The sequence below is a fragment of the Lycium ferocissimum genome, chromosome 6 (genome assembly GCF_029784015.1).
Source record: "Lycium ferocissimum isolate CSIRO_LF1 chromosome 6, AGI_CSIRO_Lferr_CH_V1, whole genome shotgun sequence".
Classification (NCBI taxonomy): Eukaryota; Viridiplantae; Streptophyta; class Magnoliopsida; order Solanales; family Solanaceae; genus Lycium; species Lycium ferocissimum.
Genome location: NC_081347.1, coordinates 64243803 through 64261538, shown reverse-complemented (window position 1 = coordinate 64261538; position 17736 = coordinate 64243803). Strand labels below are relative to the sequence as shown.

Genomic DNA, 17736 nt, shown 5'->3' with positions numbered 1-17736 from the left:
ATATATATATATATATATATATATATAAGGTGTTGAATTCCCTTGGCTTTTTCACATGTTTAAATATTTGTTATTCGAATCCCCTTTGCGGAAATCCTGGCTCCGCTATTACGACTCTGGCTAAGGACAAAGTAGTACTTACCAGTTACCATTGCACTGCAACCCATGTTGGTTCCTTGAGAAATTAACCAATTTGGTAAACCACAAAACAAGATGACCAGCTCTAATCAGTAAAGATATATTGATAATGTAGACACTAGACCATCTTGATGCAGTCAGTTTATACATGTCAAATCCTATTATAAATGCTTTTTTCTTTTCTTTGTAGTTTTTTGTTTATGACACGTTTATTTTGCTTAAGATCCATGCATTGAAGGTGTAAAGAAAATATTTACCAATATATACCTTCTGTTATGCCTCAGACACCAAACATGCTCTTAAATTTGCAATAAAGTTCAAAGATTTCTCATCTGTAAACTTTCTCAATGGCTGAAAAATGCACCTCAAACAGCTCAATAGCTATAGTCATGGTGCCACTTCCAGCACAAGGCCATCTCAATCAACTCCTCCATCTCTCTGGACTTGTTTCCTCGTACAATATCCCGGTCAATTATGTTGGAACCACTGCACACATTCAACAAGCGAAAACTCGGGTTCATGGTCTTGATCCTCACACCATAACAAACATCCACTTCCATGAATTTCAAACACCTTCTTTTGAAACTCCTTCACCAAATCCTAATTCTTTTCACAAATTTCCGAACCATCTAATGCCTTCTTTCTACGCTACATTCCACCTCCGCGGCCCTGTTTGCTCACTAGTATGCGATCTAAGCGTGAATCATAACAAAGTTGTTGTCATTTATGATGATTTGATGAAATGGGTAGTTCAAGATTTGCCTGAAATGCCAAACACAGAGTGCTACTCTTTCAATAGTACATCTGCTTTCATGACATATTCATATTTGTGGGAACTCAAAGGAAAGCCTTTTCATCCGGGAACTGAACTTTATGAGGATATTCCATCAATTGAAGATTGCTTTCCTCCAGAGTTTTGGGAATTTTTGAGGATACAAGAACAATTTGATGGGAAGCTCAATTGTGGTGAACTTTACAATTCATCAAGAGTAATAGAAGGTTTGTACCTTGACTTAATGGCTAAAGAATATGATCATGGATTGAAGCAATGGGCTATAGGTCCACTCAATCCTACGGAGGCAAAAGAGAAAAGCAAAGGCTCAAACAAGCGCCACGAGTCCCTGGATTGGCTTGACAAACAACAACGCGACTCAGTTATTTTTGTGTCATTTGGCACGACTACTACGTTGTGCGATGAAGAAATCAAAGAGCTCGCGATCGGTCTTGAGAAAAGCCACCAAAAATTCATTTGGGTACACAGAGATGCTGACAGAGGAGATGTTTTTGCAAGTGATGTTAGAAAAGTACAATTGCCTGAAGGATATGAAGAGAGAATAAAAGAAACAGGGATTATAGTAAGAGATTGGGCACCACAATTGGAAATATTAGCACATTGTTCAACGGGAGGTTTTATGAGTCATTGTGGATGGAATTCATGCATGGAGAGTATGTCCTTTGGAGTTCCTATAGCAGCTTGGCCAATGCATTCAGATCAGCCAAGGAATTCTCAACTTGTAACAAAATATCTGAAAATTGGACTATCTGTTAGGCCATGGGCGCGCCAAGATGAACATGTCACATCACAAATGGTTGAGAATGCTGTGAAAACTTTGATGGCTTCAACAGAAGGAGATGAGATGAGGAAAAGAGCAGCAGATTTGAGCAATGCTATTAAGAAATCAGTGATTGATGGGGTCGTAAACCGCGCAGAGATGGATTCTTTCATCGCCCACATTACTCGTGAAAATTAATACATTAGATTATAAAAAATAAAAAATTGTATTGACAATGGGCATCAAAATTTGATAGTAAATTGTATTATGTTTGAACCTTCCCTTATAGGAGACTTTGTTGATACTTCGTTGCATGAAAAAGATAGTATTTCATTTGTAATTCACAAAGATCAAATAAGTTGAAACAAGAATTTTCTTAGAAATAGGGGAAAAACTGAAGGAAAGAGAGTAGCAAGCAGGGGAAATAATAATAGGGAATCCCTCAACCCTTTTTTCAATCAGTTTCCCGTGGTCCCAAAAATTGAAGCAACAGTTAGCTATTGTAACCGTGATCCTTAACCGTTTTGGGGTCGATTAATCTGAATTTGTGTCAGGAAAATCTCACTTTGAAGGTAATGTGCTACCAATCTCAACCGCAACAGCTGAAAAATAGGATCTTGCTCCTTAGATAAAATTAGGGTTGAACTTCAATTTTTAATTCATATTTTCTAATTGGTGAGAAAAAAAATGAGCAGGTCGGCGTAATAATGTCAAACACCACCAATTTTAACATTTAAAATACATGTCGACTTCAGTGCTGATGTAACTTGAAGTTAATTGACAAGTTATCCAATATAACAAAGCTGAGGTGATCATATACCATTTGATTTATATAGTTTCTTTTGTTGTGGTTCACATTTTTGATACTATATTATATTAGATCTTTATAGTCATCAGTGGTAGGTACCTCAGTAGAGTTTATGAGAGTAGCTATTTATTTGTTATTGCTACACTATGATTTTCCAATGGTAGAAAGATGCATTCTCTGGGAAATGAAAGAATTGAAAGAATCCTCTGATTAATTCATGGCAATCAGATTCCACTATATTAACATGCTAATGACCCACAAAAGAAAAAGTTCAAGATCCATATAGTGAAATTCTAATCAAACAGAGGACTTCCATGTTCCTAATATTATCCACATCAATCTCTATAGGAACCACTAACCAGCTTGTAGCACCTATATAATGTCAACAGCATTACAGTAGTGCACACTCCCTTCAGTATTCACAAGTTTTGAGGTCCTTTAATGTGATCATCTCCCTGCAAAGACATTTTGGCGAGGTTGAAATAACATAAAATATAACATGAAACACAAAGAAACATTGAACTATTATGCAGTTTGTTAGCACTTCACACTAGACATTACAGCGTATATAAAATTCCCGAGAAGGGGAGCACGGTTTGCAACTCAGTGGATATGGGCGTGATAATATCAGTTACTTTTTTGATAATTGAGAAATTCCCGAGGGCAAGGGGAGCACGGTTTGCAACTCAGTGGATAATGGGCGTGATAATTTACCCCCACTTAAATACAGGCTTTTGTTCACGGCAGGGGTTCAAACTTGTGAAATGCGCCTAACCCACACATCACGCGACATTACACGGGCCATTTCTTTGTATCTTCTTTCTGCTGACGACTCACTTTGTAATCCTCCAATATTGACACCAATCTCGCCTACAAGTAAAGCCAAGTTCATTTAACCAACAGTACAAACAAAAGAAATAATCTAGAAACTTTTAGCTGCAAAAGAACTCACCCCATCGTACGGAAACAACTTCTGTTTCTCATATTCCCAAGCTAGTGCCTTGTTAATCAAACCGCCAACAATAACTGAGCATAAAAGGCGATTGACTTCCCTTTTGCCAATGATCCAGGATAAAATCACACCATTGAAAAAGCTAGAGTAGAATACCTGGACTCTTAGTCACTGTAATTCTTGCTCGCTCTGCCTGCTATCAATTTATATCAAGAATCTGGACAAAATTCAGGAAGAAAGAGACCTAACAGAGGAAGACCAATTGCAGAAGAACTGAATGTTTGCTAGAATTACATGAGATTTACAGACCAGAGGAGATATCTCGATGGCAAACTGAATGTTTGCTAGAATTACATGAGATTTACAGACCAGAGGAGATATCTCGATGGCAAAAGTCAAAAGATCTCTAGCTTCAGTTGGGGATAAAAACACCAAAGTTTTTTTCATAAGATGGCCCAATTTCTACCCCAGATGTAACCACATTATCAGCTAAAAGTAAATGGAGAAATATCTGAAGATCTGACTGCATCAGGGAGGAATCATCAGGTTCCAGATGACCCTGTACAAAGAGCAGGTGGATTGGAGGCCTTCATCTGCAGGAGAAGAAACTTGTTTGCAAAGACTTCTCTTTAGGAGTAAAGTAGTTGGAATAATCAACTAGTTACTGTTATGTTGCTGTTCTTGTAGATATTTCCGAGCATCTTCTTAAAGCTGGACATAATTACAATTACCTTTAACGATAAAAAAAAGTAGCTGGAATATTCAAGGAAACCAACTGTGACAAGCACTTCCGGATTGCTTTTCCATGGCCTTATTTATCAGTAGTTCTTGGGAGTAATCAAGTTTGATCTAATGACTGCCTTTAGCTATTTTCATCAATCTAAGGCTTCGTAAAATGTTCCACTACCACATATATTGCTCTATTTTCAAAGTCAAATGGTGTCTCTGAGTTAAAGGATTTAGACCCATACACCTAGGTTGGAGTTCTATAAGACAGTGGCCAAGCTCTTCCCAGAAAGGTTCGAATGGTCGTAAGCAGACTATTTCAGATACTCAGTTGGCATTTATTTGAGGCAGGCATATCACTGATGCAGTTTTAGTTGTGTATGAATACTGCACATGAGAAAGAAGCAAGACAACATGATTTATTATGTTAGCTTGATATTCAGAAAACCTTAGACAACATGAATTCAAAGTTCTTGCTTGAGCTGTCAAGGTGAATGGGTTGGTGATAATGGATCAATTGTATCCACTTCTGCATCTCTACAGTGAAATTCTGCATCATTATTGCTGGAAAATCTAAGTTCTTCTCTTCGCAAACAAGGGGGCTGATGGAGATCCACCTAACCACTCCGGGGGTGTTGACCAGATCGTTGTTACACCTCAAGCAAGCAGCTAACAAAGACCCAAGTTAAGAGACTACAAAAGCTACAAGGATTGATCAAGCATGCCTCGGAGGGTGCTATAATAATTCTCAGGGAGAATCAAGGCCAATCCACTACCTTTGATGTTTCAAGAGTCTCAAAGCCAAACCAACACTTGAGGACAGCAAAGGATCGCACTTCGCAGGGAATGGAGTTGTGATAACAGAAGTTAAAGAAATGGCTTGCTGCTATCGCATCATGTACACTGCAATTGCAGCATAACAGCTCCCCAAGGAATAGCATTTTCAGTGATCCAATTAGATTAAGTTAGAAATGATTCAAGGAAGTCCACTTTCTAAAGATTAGCGGTAACCTGCATAATGGACATGCCAATTACTAACCAATCACTAGTTCTACAAACATCCCCAAATAGACTTAAAACAGACCAAAAGTTTCTTTAAAGTTTGAATTGGCATGAAGTTTTAAAAAGAAATGAATTGACTTTTGAAACTTGTAATCAAAAACATATGCCACAGCATCTGTGTGTGTGTGACTATAAAACTTTTGAAACTTGCGGCCTTTGTGTGGTTATAAAAGCTTCACATTAAGGGTAAAATGAGAAGTATGAAGTTAATTATTTCAAATTTAGAAGCGTCATTCTTTCGGACTGAAAAGGAAAATATGTACACAAAAACTGAAAGGAGGGAGTATTATGGAAGGGTATATTACATTGCTCTTCAAGTCCGGTCTTATTAATTTCCATGAGACCATTTAGAGCCCGTTTGGATTGGTTTATGGGTTTTGACTTATAAGCCAAAAGTCATAAGTTAGGAATTCTAACTTATGGCTTTTGGCTTATTTTTGTTATTTTGGCTTAAAAGCACTTTTTTATCTTACCCAAACACTACATTACATTACCACAGCCTCTAGTAGTATTTGTTAAAGGCTTAAAGCAACAACGTCATAACTCTGATAATATCTATCAAAAGGTGCATAATAAGCACCATTCTACCTATTTTCCCTCAGTATAATTCTTGGGTATTGTCATCAACCCCAATCCCATTGTGAGCATAATGACCCATATATTGTCGACCTCAGCAAGTTATATTCTACCAACAGAATATGGTGGCGAGAGTCAGGAATCTACTCGTGTTCTACTGAATGCAGTTAAGACAACGAGTCACAAATTCCTGATGTGAAAGATTGGCTAAAATATTGCAAAAATTGGCAAAAATCATGTCTACATAGTCACGCTAACAAGAAGAAGCAATATTGACAAATGCTCGTAAGGATACCAAAATTTTCATGAAGGGCAATCCCTACTTGTGCTGGCAGATAATAGAACATGACGCCAATGAGAGATAGATCCAATAGTTTTTGAAGGAGAAGAAGGATCTACTATGAAATTGCAAATGACTTCACAGGTTTTCATCTATTACTACACAACACGACACTTGTATGAGTCGCGGTATCACTTTGAAACTTTTTTTTTCAGAAGTGAATGAACGTAAAATGAGATACTTTCTTCAATATTACAACTGACAGACTTAATTATGCTGTCAATAAAGGACGGTACAAGTTCCTTACCACATAACCAGCTGAGGCAAGTAAATCTTTAAACCTCCGTTTGATGCTTTCAAGCCATGAAACAAGCCCCAATATCCCAAAGAGGAGTCTTAATTGGACGTATCGAAGGCCAGTCTTGAATCTAAAGAGCATAACTCCTATGGCAGAATCAGATTTAGAGTCAGCATTCAACGAAAGTCCATATAGTGCATATTCAGCATATGCTAGTAACCGAACTCTCAAGGGAGCACCCAACTTGCTGGTCAGAGATCTTAAGAGCCCATCGGTCCGCAATACTGTGAGAAAATCGGTAGGCAGAGATTCCATGAAGGAAGATATGTCTTCCATTTTAAGAGACTTCAAATCCTCCTTCAAGTTCTTCTTTTCTTCAGCAGACATTCCGCTCCCAAGTGCCGATTTACTGTCAATAGTTCTCCCCGTAAATATAACAGGAAAATATTTGGAGTATTTCCCAACACCAAAGTATTCTCCTATCTGTTGAATTCTCGTAGAGTCCATAACTACCAAAGCCTCCCAAAGCTGGCAATACTTCAATCTGAAATCCTCATCCAACTGTTTACAAATCCCAAAATCCAACAGCACTAAACTAAATCCATTCTTCCCTTCAGGTGAAACCAATATATTACCAGGATGTAAATCTCCATGCAGAAAACCGTGAACAAAAATCATTTCTGCAAACATTTCAGCCAAAGCTTTCGCAACCTTAACCGTGCTAATTCCTCTTTCCTTCATAAAATCCACGTCATCGACCTTACAACCTCTACAGAACTCCATCATCAAAACTTGCCTCGTCGTAAAATCCCAAAACACATTAGGAACCCTAACCATGCTATTATCCTTAAAATTTTTGCGAATTCTCTCCAAATTTTTAGCCTCTCCAATAAAATCAAGTTCACAAGCAATAGATTTCTCAAATTCCGATACAAGCCAGTTAAACCTGTAATCAGGAAAAATCCATCCCACTAATTTCGACAACAAAGCCATGGTACCAAGATCAAATTTCATTTGATACTCTAATCCGGGATACTGCACCTTAACTGCAACTTCCTTACGATCTTTCACTAAAACAGCATGGTGTACTTGCGCAATAGATGCAGCAGCAACCGGTACCTCATCAAACGATAAAAACATCTCTGATAAACAATTTTGACCTAAATTACTGATTAGCACTTGTTTAATTGCGTTAAACTGCATAGGAATAGCTTGATCCTGTAATGATGAAAGTAATGTTGAGTATTCTTTTGGTACTTGTCTAATGGATGCAACAAACTGACCTGAAAAAAGAATTCCATGAGTGCAAAATTGTAAAAATGAAGAAGGGCAAAAAACACTACTCCCTCCGTCTCAAATTATCTGTGGCGTTTCTCTTGTACACGCCCGTTAAGAAAACATTAATTAGGAGGGCTTTTGACTATTTTACCCTTATTTACGTCTTAAAACACAATCTCTCTTCATTAAATATTCACCCCATTTATGTATCATCTCCCCAATTTTGAGGTATTTGTTGTCTTCAAGAATAATTACTAATAACAAATAATCTTGTCTTGAATTTCTAGTTCGAAAAATCATGACAGATAAGTACTATTCAATTTCTTTGTCTTACTTTCCTTTTTAGTATATTTTAAAAAGAATGTCATTTTTTATATTTATTACTGTAACTCTTTATACCCAACATTCTTAATAGCATATTTAAGACCACAAAATTCAAAGAATATTTTGCTACATTATACAATTTTGATCTAAATTGGTGAATAGTACTTGTTTAATTGATTTAAACTGAAAAGGAATAGTTTGATCCTGTTATGATGAAAGTGAGATTGATCCTAAGGCCCCGTTTGGCCATAAGAATTTTTTCATATTTTTCACTTTATCTGAAAATCAGCATTTGTCCATGAAAGTTCCAAAAAAAAAAAAAATCACTTCCAGTATATTCAAACAACCAAATTTTTTTTTTAAAACTATAACCAAACACAACTCCATCGTCAACTCCAATTTCAAAAATTCCAAATAAAGTGATTTCTATGGCCAAACGCCTACTTAATGAAATATATAAGACTATTTTGCTACATCATACAATTTTGACCAAAATTAGTGAATAGTACTTGTTTAATTGCGTTAAACTAAAAAGGAACAACTTGATCCTGTAATAATCAAAGTAAAATTAAGTATTCATTTGGTACTTGTTTAATAGATGCAATAAACTGATCTGCTTTGATATAAATTCCTTTATTTGCATCACACATTGTTAGAATTCAAATGATATTTTGCTACATTATACAATTTTGACCTAAATTGGTGAATAACACTCGTTTAATTGCGTTAAACTGCAAAAGGAATAGTTTGATCCTGTAATAACGAAAGCAAAATTCGAGTATTCATTTTGAGATTTTATTTAATAGATGCAATAAACTGACCTGCTTTGATATAAATACCTCTATTCACATCACACATAGTTAAAATTCTCTTAGCTGACCTTAAATGTAGTTCAGCGAGAGCAAGGCGATACTCGTTAGTGTTAGGATTGAAGTTGTATAATGAGTATTTATAGTCTATGATGTTGGAAGTGATGGTTATGAGTGCTCGAGTGGAGCGAACGACGCCGTTTATGAAAGGGGAATGGGTGGAGTTAGGGTTAGGGTTTAGGGTTTGGAATGTAATGGCGGCGGTAGAGAAGGCTGCGCCGGCGATTAGGTATTTTCTGTTGAATATACGACGCCGAATCGCCATGGGCAAAATTGTAGAAAAGCTCCAAAAATAGTACTACAGTCAAACCTGTATGTAATTGTCATTCATTATAATTATAAAGGCATTTCACTATAGCAACTTTGTTATAAAATAATAAAGCAAAGAACAAGAATAATTGTAGAGAAAGAGATAAGAGGGAGAGTTATTTCTCTTGAAGGGATGAAATACATGAAAAGAACCTCTACATTTATAGGAGAGAATTGACTTGTGCAAAGTCACAAACCCTAACAAACTCTAAAATTCCTCCTAAAGATAGACATCACAATATTATAATAATATTTATAACACTCCCCCTTGATGTCTATTTCGATAGATAATATGCCTCATTAAAACCTTACTAGAAAAAACCCAGTGGGAAAATTCCGGTGAAGGAAAAAAGAGTACATATTTCTAATAATATACATTTTGGTTACTATTAAAAACCTTACCAGAAAACCCAATTGGGACAAAACCTTGGTCGAGGGAAAAAAGACAACGCGTATTAACTCCCCCTGATGGGTACATCACTCCAAAACTTGAATCTTCGCATTCCAATCTTGTGCACCATCTTCTTGAAAGTTGTAGTTTGTAGAGACTTGGTGAATAAATCAGTCATATTATCGCTCGAACAAATCTCTTGCACGTTGATATCACCATTCTTCTGGAGCTTGTATGTGAAGAACAACTTTTGTGAAATAAGCTTTATCCCTTTATGAATCCACTCTCTAGTTGGGCTGTGTATGTTGCTACATCTTCAGTCTTTGGATAGAGTTGCATCAGCATATAATATTGTTGAAATCACTGTAAGTGCATTCTTGAATTGCTTTATAAATAAATGTTATCTTTATATGATTTAACTGTCATATAGAACAACATCGTATGACTGTAATCCCTCAAAGTCATAGCAAAATATATAAATGCATCAATTGCATAAAGATATGGCACTTCAGGACCAAAAAATCTTGCAAGTTTCTCATTTCAACTTCTTTTAGCAGATAATCTATTTCTTTTCAAAACTCTTCAAGAGTTTCAATAATTCTCAAGTCATCAACTTGCACTAACAATATGATGATTTTGATTCCCACAAAAACGTAGGGATAAATAGACCTTAATCATTAAACATTCATTAAGGTGATTAAATCACATTCACCTTGCTTGATTCAATTCATAATAACGAACAAAACTTCTAGAACTTGTATATGCTTCTGCATTCAAAATTCTTCGAATTTTCATATAATTTTGTCAAGTAATTCATATAGGATATGACAACATCTATTTCTATTTAAATATGTGACATCTTCCGGTGTCCTGGACAACGGAGTCCAATAAACTTTACGCTTACCAAGGTGCGTCATTTCACTTGATAATAATTTCTACGTTAGCATGCTTTAATAGACGTAGAATTTAGATCCTCACAATCTTTTACAATATTGCGCTATATTGTACCAAAGATATCGTCAACTATATATATTATTTGTATCGGTTCGCAATGTGACATAACTTATTGAGATCTCATCACTTCCATTATTTTTAGGTACCTAACCTCTCATGAGGTTTCATGAAGTGTTATGTCGCAGGCTCTTCAAGAGCACATTGCCTCCTCATAATAATCATTAATCATTTGCTCCTCTTTCTTTTCAATGATTATTGTGTTTGAAACCGATTGGTCTACCACGCTTCATGCATGCTTTAGACTCTTCCCGGGACATGAATTTAATAGGAGCATTTTGCGGTGAAGTTAGAAATTAATTTTGGGTCGTAAATGCTTCTAGCATTTGAGTAGATTATTTTTTGAATGAGGATCATACTAGTGATATATAATTTATCACATATTCTCAAATTTTATTCTCTCCCCTTATGTTAGAAAAACTAACATACACCCCATTTTCTTTAGGGAATCCATCTTTATGCATCATGGTAGATTAATTAATCGTATACCACATATAAAAAAGCGTTAGATGGAAATATCGGGTTCCTAACCCCGAACCAATTGTGAGGGGAAAATTTATCATAATTTAGCACACGAAGCATTGTTCTCATAAGCAATGATTTAGCTTTTTATCGGAGGCATTCAATGCCAAACCAACTTGGATATAAACTAGCATTCACAAGATGAATTATCTTGATTACATAATCTGAAAATTACGCTCTCAACTCAATCATTTTTTAGCAAGTAACTTTGCATATGTCAAACCGAGTTGACAATAAACGCACACGTGACTTTGTCTTGCTCGATGCATCTATTTAAGACATCACATAATGTGAACGGCCCATATTCACCCTTTATATTTTTTTCGCAGTTAGGAAATTCAATCCCAATATTAGCCATATAATCCACTTATCATGAGAACAAGCTACAAAAATAAATTCATGAAGAATCTTACGGTTCTTGAATATATGTCAAATACTCAATCTGCACATCATATTTGAATCGGATGGCCAAATTGCTCATGCCAACTGATAAAATTATCTATACTAGTAAACTTTAGGTTTACCATGCCATGTTTGTTTTAGTAAACTTCGGTTTACTATGACTTGAACTCTCGTTTTGTAGCAATAAACTTCGGTTTGTCATGGCATAAGATTTCATCATGCTTATATTTGTGTAGTACAATTTGGAGAATAGAGAGGGTAACTTTTTACTTACATATGTCTTACACACTATGATTTTGAAGATATTTAATCCTCCATCATTTGAATCTTCAATATGATAGTCATTTACTTTAGTAAACTTCGGTTTTACTAGAACTTTTGTTTCGATCATCACACCTTCAAATATTACAATCTAGGATGAATGACATAATAATATATAAGCTCTTTAGGAGCCTTTAATTTATTCTCCATGATCACATACCGTTCGGACACTACCGGTGTCATGATACTTGTAGACAAATGATTAGGCTCTTTCCGGACCTTGATCATTAATTTTTAACTACCAAATATTGCTCGGATATCTTGCTTGTATCATAAAAAAGTTTTAGTTAGACAACGCCGGTGTCATGAAATAAACATAATTAATGGACATCTAAAGACAATACAATTTATAAATGATTAAACATTAAGTTCTAAACTTCAGTATTTCAAACATCTCCTTCAGGGAAATTTGCTATTAACGTCTGAATATTTTGTATCTTAGCGGTGACCACAGAAATATTACATCCTCGATCAAGAAAAATACATGAATTTGTTATTTCCTTCGGAAAATCAATAACAACTAATCATGCTATCAATGTGGTTATAATAGAAAATATTCTATAAAATCTTTTTCATTTGCCTTGGAATGATATATAATAAAAGTATCCAAGATAATTTGACGTACGACAAGTACGTGCGGCAATGACCTTCATACCACAAAATAACATCTATATCTTTTGCTATTTTATCTCTTCGGAGGTGTGTTGTGGTATTTCTTCATTCACTTCGGGAATAAAACTTGGTCATTTAGATGAGCTTTATACATAATTTTCAATAGCTCATTATTTCTCTGAGTCCGCTTTAATATATTTCCCAAACTTTTTCTACTTGTCAAAAGTTATACCGATACTTCTAGACCACCAAAATACATATAGAACAATACCTTAGTAGTAAGTTACGTAATACCAAGACATGTTAGTAATTTCCGAATGCGACAACTTTAAAATCTCTAGTTAACTAATTATATCCGCCACAAATTGCTAACAACTTACTTTCCATAAACATGCATATAATACCAAATTAATAATCAACGGAATAAGTTCTCATAATATGACCAAACTAGCAAAGGGAAGGGACAAAAATATATTCTGTTTAATATAGTGAAAGAAGGCAATTTATGAGTTCCACTTTACGCAAATAAAAATAAGGCTAATCGGATGCCTTTTCCTTTTAACAAATATAGATATTATATCAATTTCAAAAATTACATATAAATTTGACGTTTGAAACCAAAGGATTTTGAGAATTGCAATTGATATCAAGATATTGAATTGAAACGGTTGGACACTTTCAACCGCGATATATTTCAACGGCATGTACTTTGTCCTACGACTTCCATAGTTTGATATTAGGTCCAGTATGTCTAAACTCAACCAAGATTAGTACTTGACAATTCATTTCCAAAGTAAAAACATGTACAAAAATAGGATAATATTTATCCGCTTTATTTTCTGAGTCTTACTACTTCGGGAGTAAGTTTCGATTTAATGTTTCAGGAGCAAATTTCAGATTTACTACTACTTCGGGAGCAGATTTCTGAGTTTGCTACTTCAAGAGTAGATTTCTGAGTTTACTACTTCGGAAGCAAATCATAGAATTTTTTTTCTCAATTATTCTACCTCTTCTGGAGGTGTGGCCGGATATATTCACAACCAAGAGCATGTCTGTATTTATAATCTTTATTACATACTGTCACATTCACTTTAAGGAATGGATATGTATTTGTAACATTTATCAAAAGTTCTCATTCTTCAAGAATGGAACAAAATCATCTCTACGTGTTCTGAGCATATCAAATTATGATAGCTTAATACCTCTTTTAAGATGTTGCTACTTCAGGAGCAAATTAAGGTATCCACATAACGTAGAGTATTTTTCTCTAACATGTCTTCAATTGTAATCACAATAAGCTTTGTGCAAATATTATCACTTTTGGTGATTAACAAATTTAATTAACACGAGATTTGTAAAATATAATCACTTCGGGATCATATTTTCTTTCAAACTACGCCGAGTTAAAATATATTATATTCGCTCATATTTAAAATCAAGTTATACAACTTGAAGAATTCAAAAAAAATAGAAAAAAGTAAAAAAAACTTGCACGATACTTTAGGTATATGTTAAAGTCGTTTCGAGTTTTAGGCATGGGCACGTGATGTTCATTAATATCCAATATTTCAAATCTAAACGATTAAGCTTCATCTTTCAAGACCATGACTCTAGTGTGAGTACCCATTCAAACGATCATATTATCAACACCTAAGGATGCTTCGCAATATCGTAACATCTCAGTTGATTAGAGTTTCGTGCTGATAACGTGTTATAAAATAATAAAGCAAAGAACAAGAATAATTGTAGAGAAAGAGATAAGAGGGGAGAGTTCTTATTTCTCTTGAAGGGATGAAATACAATGAAAAGAACCTCTCTATTTATAGGAGAGAATTGACTTGGTGCCAAAGTCACAAACCCTAACAAACTCTAAAATTCCTCCTAAAGATAGACATCACAATATTATAATAATATTTATAACAAATTTTCTCCTGAATCAATTTTTCATATTATATTTTACTTCTCTATAATAACATTCTATCTATAATAGTAATGACATTTATTATAGCAGTATACTCTTTGTAAAACTATCTCTCTATAACAGTCATACTCAAATATTGTGTAATAATATTTTGTGAGAATATATTATGTAAAAGAATAAAATATTGAAATATTTATGATAATCATCATTAATGTCATCCATTTAGTAAACTTCAAGTACGAAGAGTCAATTGTTAAGCTCTTAGACAGCTATTGAATTCCCTTTTGTTGAAAGTTTGGACAAAATTCTTCGTCAATTCAAGTGTATATTATCACTAAGAGATTGGAGTTTCGGAAACAACCTATAATTGTAGAATTCTTACATCAACTTGAAATATTTAAATTTTAAATTAATTTAAGTGCATATGTTCTTTGAATTTTAATTCTTTATCTGTATGGTACAACTAATTATGGATTTATTAGTAATTTATTACTCTCTGTCCCAAAAAAATTATCCTCCTTTCCTTTTTAATCTGTCCCAAAAAGATTATCCCCTTTCTATATTTAGAAACAATTTAATTTTATGAGATGATTTACAGCCACACAAAAATTTAAGGTTTGTTTTTTACCACACATTTTAAAAGTCTTCCTTTATTTCTTAACTTTGTGCCAAGTCAAAAGAGGACAATCTTTTTGGGGCGGAGGGAGTAGTTTTTTCAATTTTTAATTAATGAGATATGAAAATCAATTGAGATTTTAAAATTAACAAGTACTCCATTGTTTTCGTTTATAACATAAAAAGTACAGAAAAATAATTGTTTGCACGCACTTTTGTTTATAACAGCTAAATGAGACCTAAAGATCAAATGCTAGTATCCTTACATAACAACACCTCTGGATAACAGCCATAAAATTTTCGGACAAACACTGCCATTATAGAGAGGTTTGACTGTACTATTAATAAATTAGACCGCATTTGGACATGCGATATGAAATCCAAAAATAATACTAATAAATGGGTGTTTGGACATGCGATATGAAATCCAAAAATAATACTAATAAGTAGGCGTTTGGACATGCGATATGAAATCATTTCATAGCATGATTTTAAATGAGCGTTTGTTTATGCAATTTGCATAAAATTTTAACTTCAGCTTTATATCATAATTTGAAATCCCAAATCATCCAAAAAGGCATGATTTGGGATTCCAAATCATGTTTTCAAATTTTTCAAATGTAAAACCTGACTCATAAGTTTATATTTTGTAAAAGGATATCCATAAGTTGGTAGATATATGTTATATCCCGCATTTTGTGCGTTGGAATATTTCGAGATCGAGTAAATTGAAGAAAATAAGTTCGACGAAAATTTGGGAAATCTTTGGCGAATTTTTAAGTCAACTATGGAGGCGCATATCTCATAGTATATGTGGAGTTTTAAGGTGTTTTAAAAGCCTAAAATGAAGTTCGCCGAGTCTAGTTTGTAATGCAACAAACCGTTCATTGATAGGACATCGGAGTAGAGAATTATAGACGTTACAAAAGAACTATCGACGCGAGAACGATAATCCCGCGGTACCGCTATTCGATGCCACTACGATCGTAGCTACGATAACCCGACGTTGGCGTTTTAAAGGGACGAACCTCATTTTTTTTTCACAAAAACGGTTCCAAAACTTTCCCGAAAATTCGGCAAAAAAGAAGAGAGAGGAAAACGACCAAGAGAAAGAGAAGAAAAGGAAAGAGAAAAAAATTCCTAGCCTTCAATCTTGGTCCAAAAATTGTAATTCTCTTGTATTCTTATTAAGTTCAAGACGCTCTTCGACGTGGTATAATTATCTCGGAAGATAAACCGTTGGTTTCACCGTTTTCGCATTTGGGACAAGTAAAGAAGTTGGAGGAAAAGGTAAGGATTCCATCTCCTCTTTCATATACTATGCATGGTTTGTGTGTTGTAGAGTGTGAAGAAATGAATGAAAACTCATGAAATATGTTGGGTTGAAGTTGGGCCGTGTGTAGTGTGATTGAGGCCGTGTGTGTGTGGTTGTGTAGTAGTGAAGAATTAAGTGTGTTTAGCATGATTGCATGTTGTTTTTAGTGTGTGAAAATGGATGAAAATTATGGAATGTGTGTGTTGTGGTGTTGGCGAAAAAATGGGGTGATTTGGGGCAAGTATGTGGGACTAATGTGATGTAGTATTTTGGTTGTCGTCGTTGCGAATTCTGATGTGAAATGAAGGTTTAATGACTTATGTTGGTGTTGCAATTGTTGTGGGCTGTTTTGAAAGTCAATATGATCTTAATATGTTTCCTTATATTTATGAAGGTAATTTGGTAATGTAGGGAATTGTTGACGTAGTATGAGAATTTGAAAGAAAGAAACGCATTATTGTCGTATTCATTAAGTTGGAAGGTTTCGGGTTTCGTAGCATATTGTTGGGATTGTCTTGAATACTTTGTGGATTGTTCGGAATGTCCTTAAATCTTGTTTGGATGGTTGTTGGCTTGGTTGTTGTTGATGAATTTGGCCGAGTTAAATCTCGGGGCGTCCAAGTTATAGGGGAAGTCTTTGCTGCAAAATTACGTAGAAAAAGTAATGGTTTGGAATTGGATTCTTTAGCGCGTATGACTAATGTTCGATGCCTATCGATGTTATTGTAGATTTTGAGCGTACCGAGGTTTGAGTTTGGATTAGCCTAGAAGCAAACCGGGTATGTGAAGCTTACCCTTCTTTTCTTTTTGGCATGTCTTAGACGAAACTAAGGTATGACATGATTTTTGCCTCGGGGTAATTCCATTCGTAAATTTCGAGTATGTTTGTGATTCGTGTTTGCTTTGATGTTGTTGGCATCCTTAGAATGTCCAGGTTATGGTCCGTATGTCTTGGATATGATTGAGTTTGAAATGTTGTGTAAGCGATTCGTATGAGTTCCTTGATGTTCGTATTTTTAACGCGGTTGAGTTGTGACCCTTATGTCTTTTGTAGGATTAAACTTTTAAGGTTTCAAAAGAGTTCTATTTTCAAAAGAATTTTGTTTTCAAAAAAAGACTTGTTCCTAAACGACTTCGAAACTACGAACGCCGTAACTTTTGCATACGACCTCGAAACGCCCCAAAACATAATATGTAAGTTCATAAGACATCACTCTCCCCTACCCCTCGTAGTCGGGCTCGGACGGGGGTCGGCACCGTCCGTGGGGCCCGCGGCCTTTCTATGCTACCTTTATGGATTTTTCGGAAAATTTAATATTTTCTTCATTATGACTATTTATTTATGTATTTGTCGAGTTGGAAATAAGGATTTTATGCCCATGATTTTGATACATAATTGTGGTTTCTAAAATTCGGTTTGACATGTTCCCGAGCGAAATTCGGAAGAAAACTT

At 34.8% G+C, this 17736-nt stretch overlaps 2 protein-coding genes across 6 annotated transcripts; one reads left to right on the top strand and one right to left on the bottom strand.

Annotated features, from left to right (window-relative positions):
* The first annotated feature begins 351 nt into the window (after window positions 1-351).
* On the top strand, window positions 352-2029 carry LOC132060034 (zeatin O-glucosyltransferase-like). Its single transcript, XM_059452893.1, has one exon. It carries the CDS (start codon window positions 486-488, stop codon window positions 1887-1889), a length of 1404 nt encoding a protein of 467 aa, XP_059308876.1. The 5' UTR covers window positions 352-485; the 3' UTR covers window positions 1890-2029.
* Window positions 2030-2649: 620 nt separating this feature from the next.
* Window positions 2650-9144, bottom strand: LOC132060026 (uncharacterized). 5 transcript variants are annotated; one of them, XM_059452886.1, is made up of 7 exons: window positions 8817-9144; window positions 6403-7676; window positions 4423-5188; window positions 3821-4044; window positions 3452-3668; window positions 3135-3369; window positions 2650-2954 (listed from the first exon to the last, which is right to left on the bottom strand). In XM_059452886.1, exons 1-3 carry the CDS (start codon window positions 9127-9129, stop codon window positions 5171-5173), a joined length of 1605 nt encoding a protein of 534 aa, XP_059308869.1. In that variant the 5' UTR covers window positions 9130-9144; the 3' UTR covers window positions 2650-2954; window positions 3135-3369; window positions 3452-3668; window positions 3821-4044; window positions 4423-5170. The 5 variants fall into 5 exon arrangements, with proteins under 5 accessions (XP_059308869.1, XP_059308867.1, XP_059308868.1 ...); XM_059452884.1 differs by lacking the exon at window positions 4423-5188 and having other exon boundaries at window positions 3452-3525; window positions 3608-3668; XM_059452885.1 differs by lacking the exon at window positions 4423-5188 and having other exon boundaries at window positions 3452-3499; window positions 3608-3668.
* Window positions 9145-17736: the final 8592 nt, after the last annotated feature.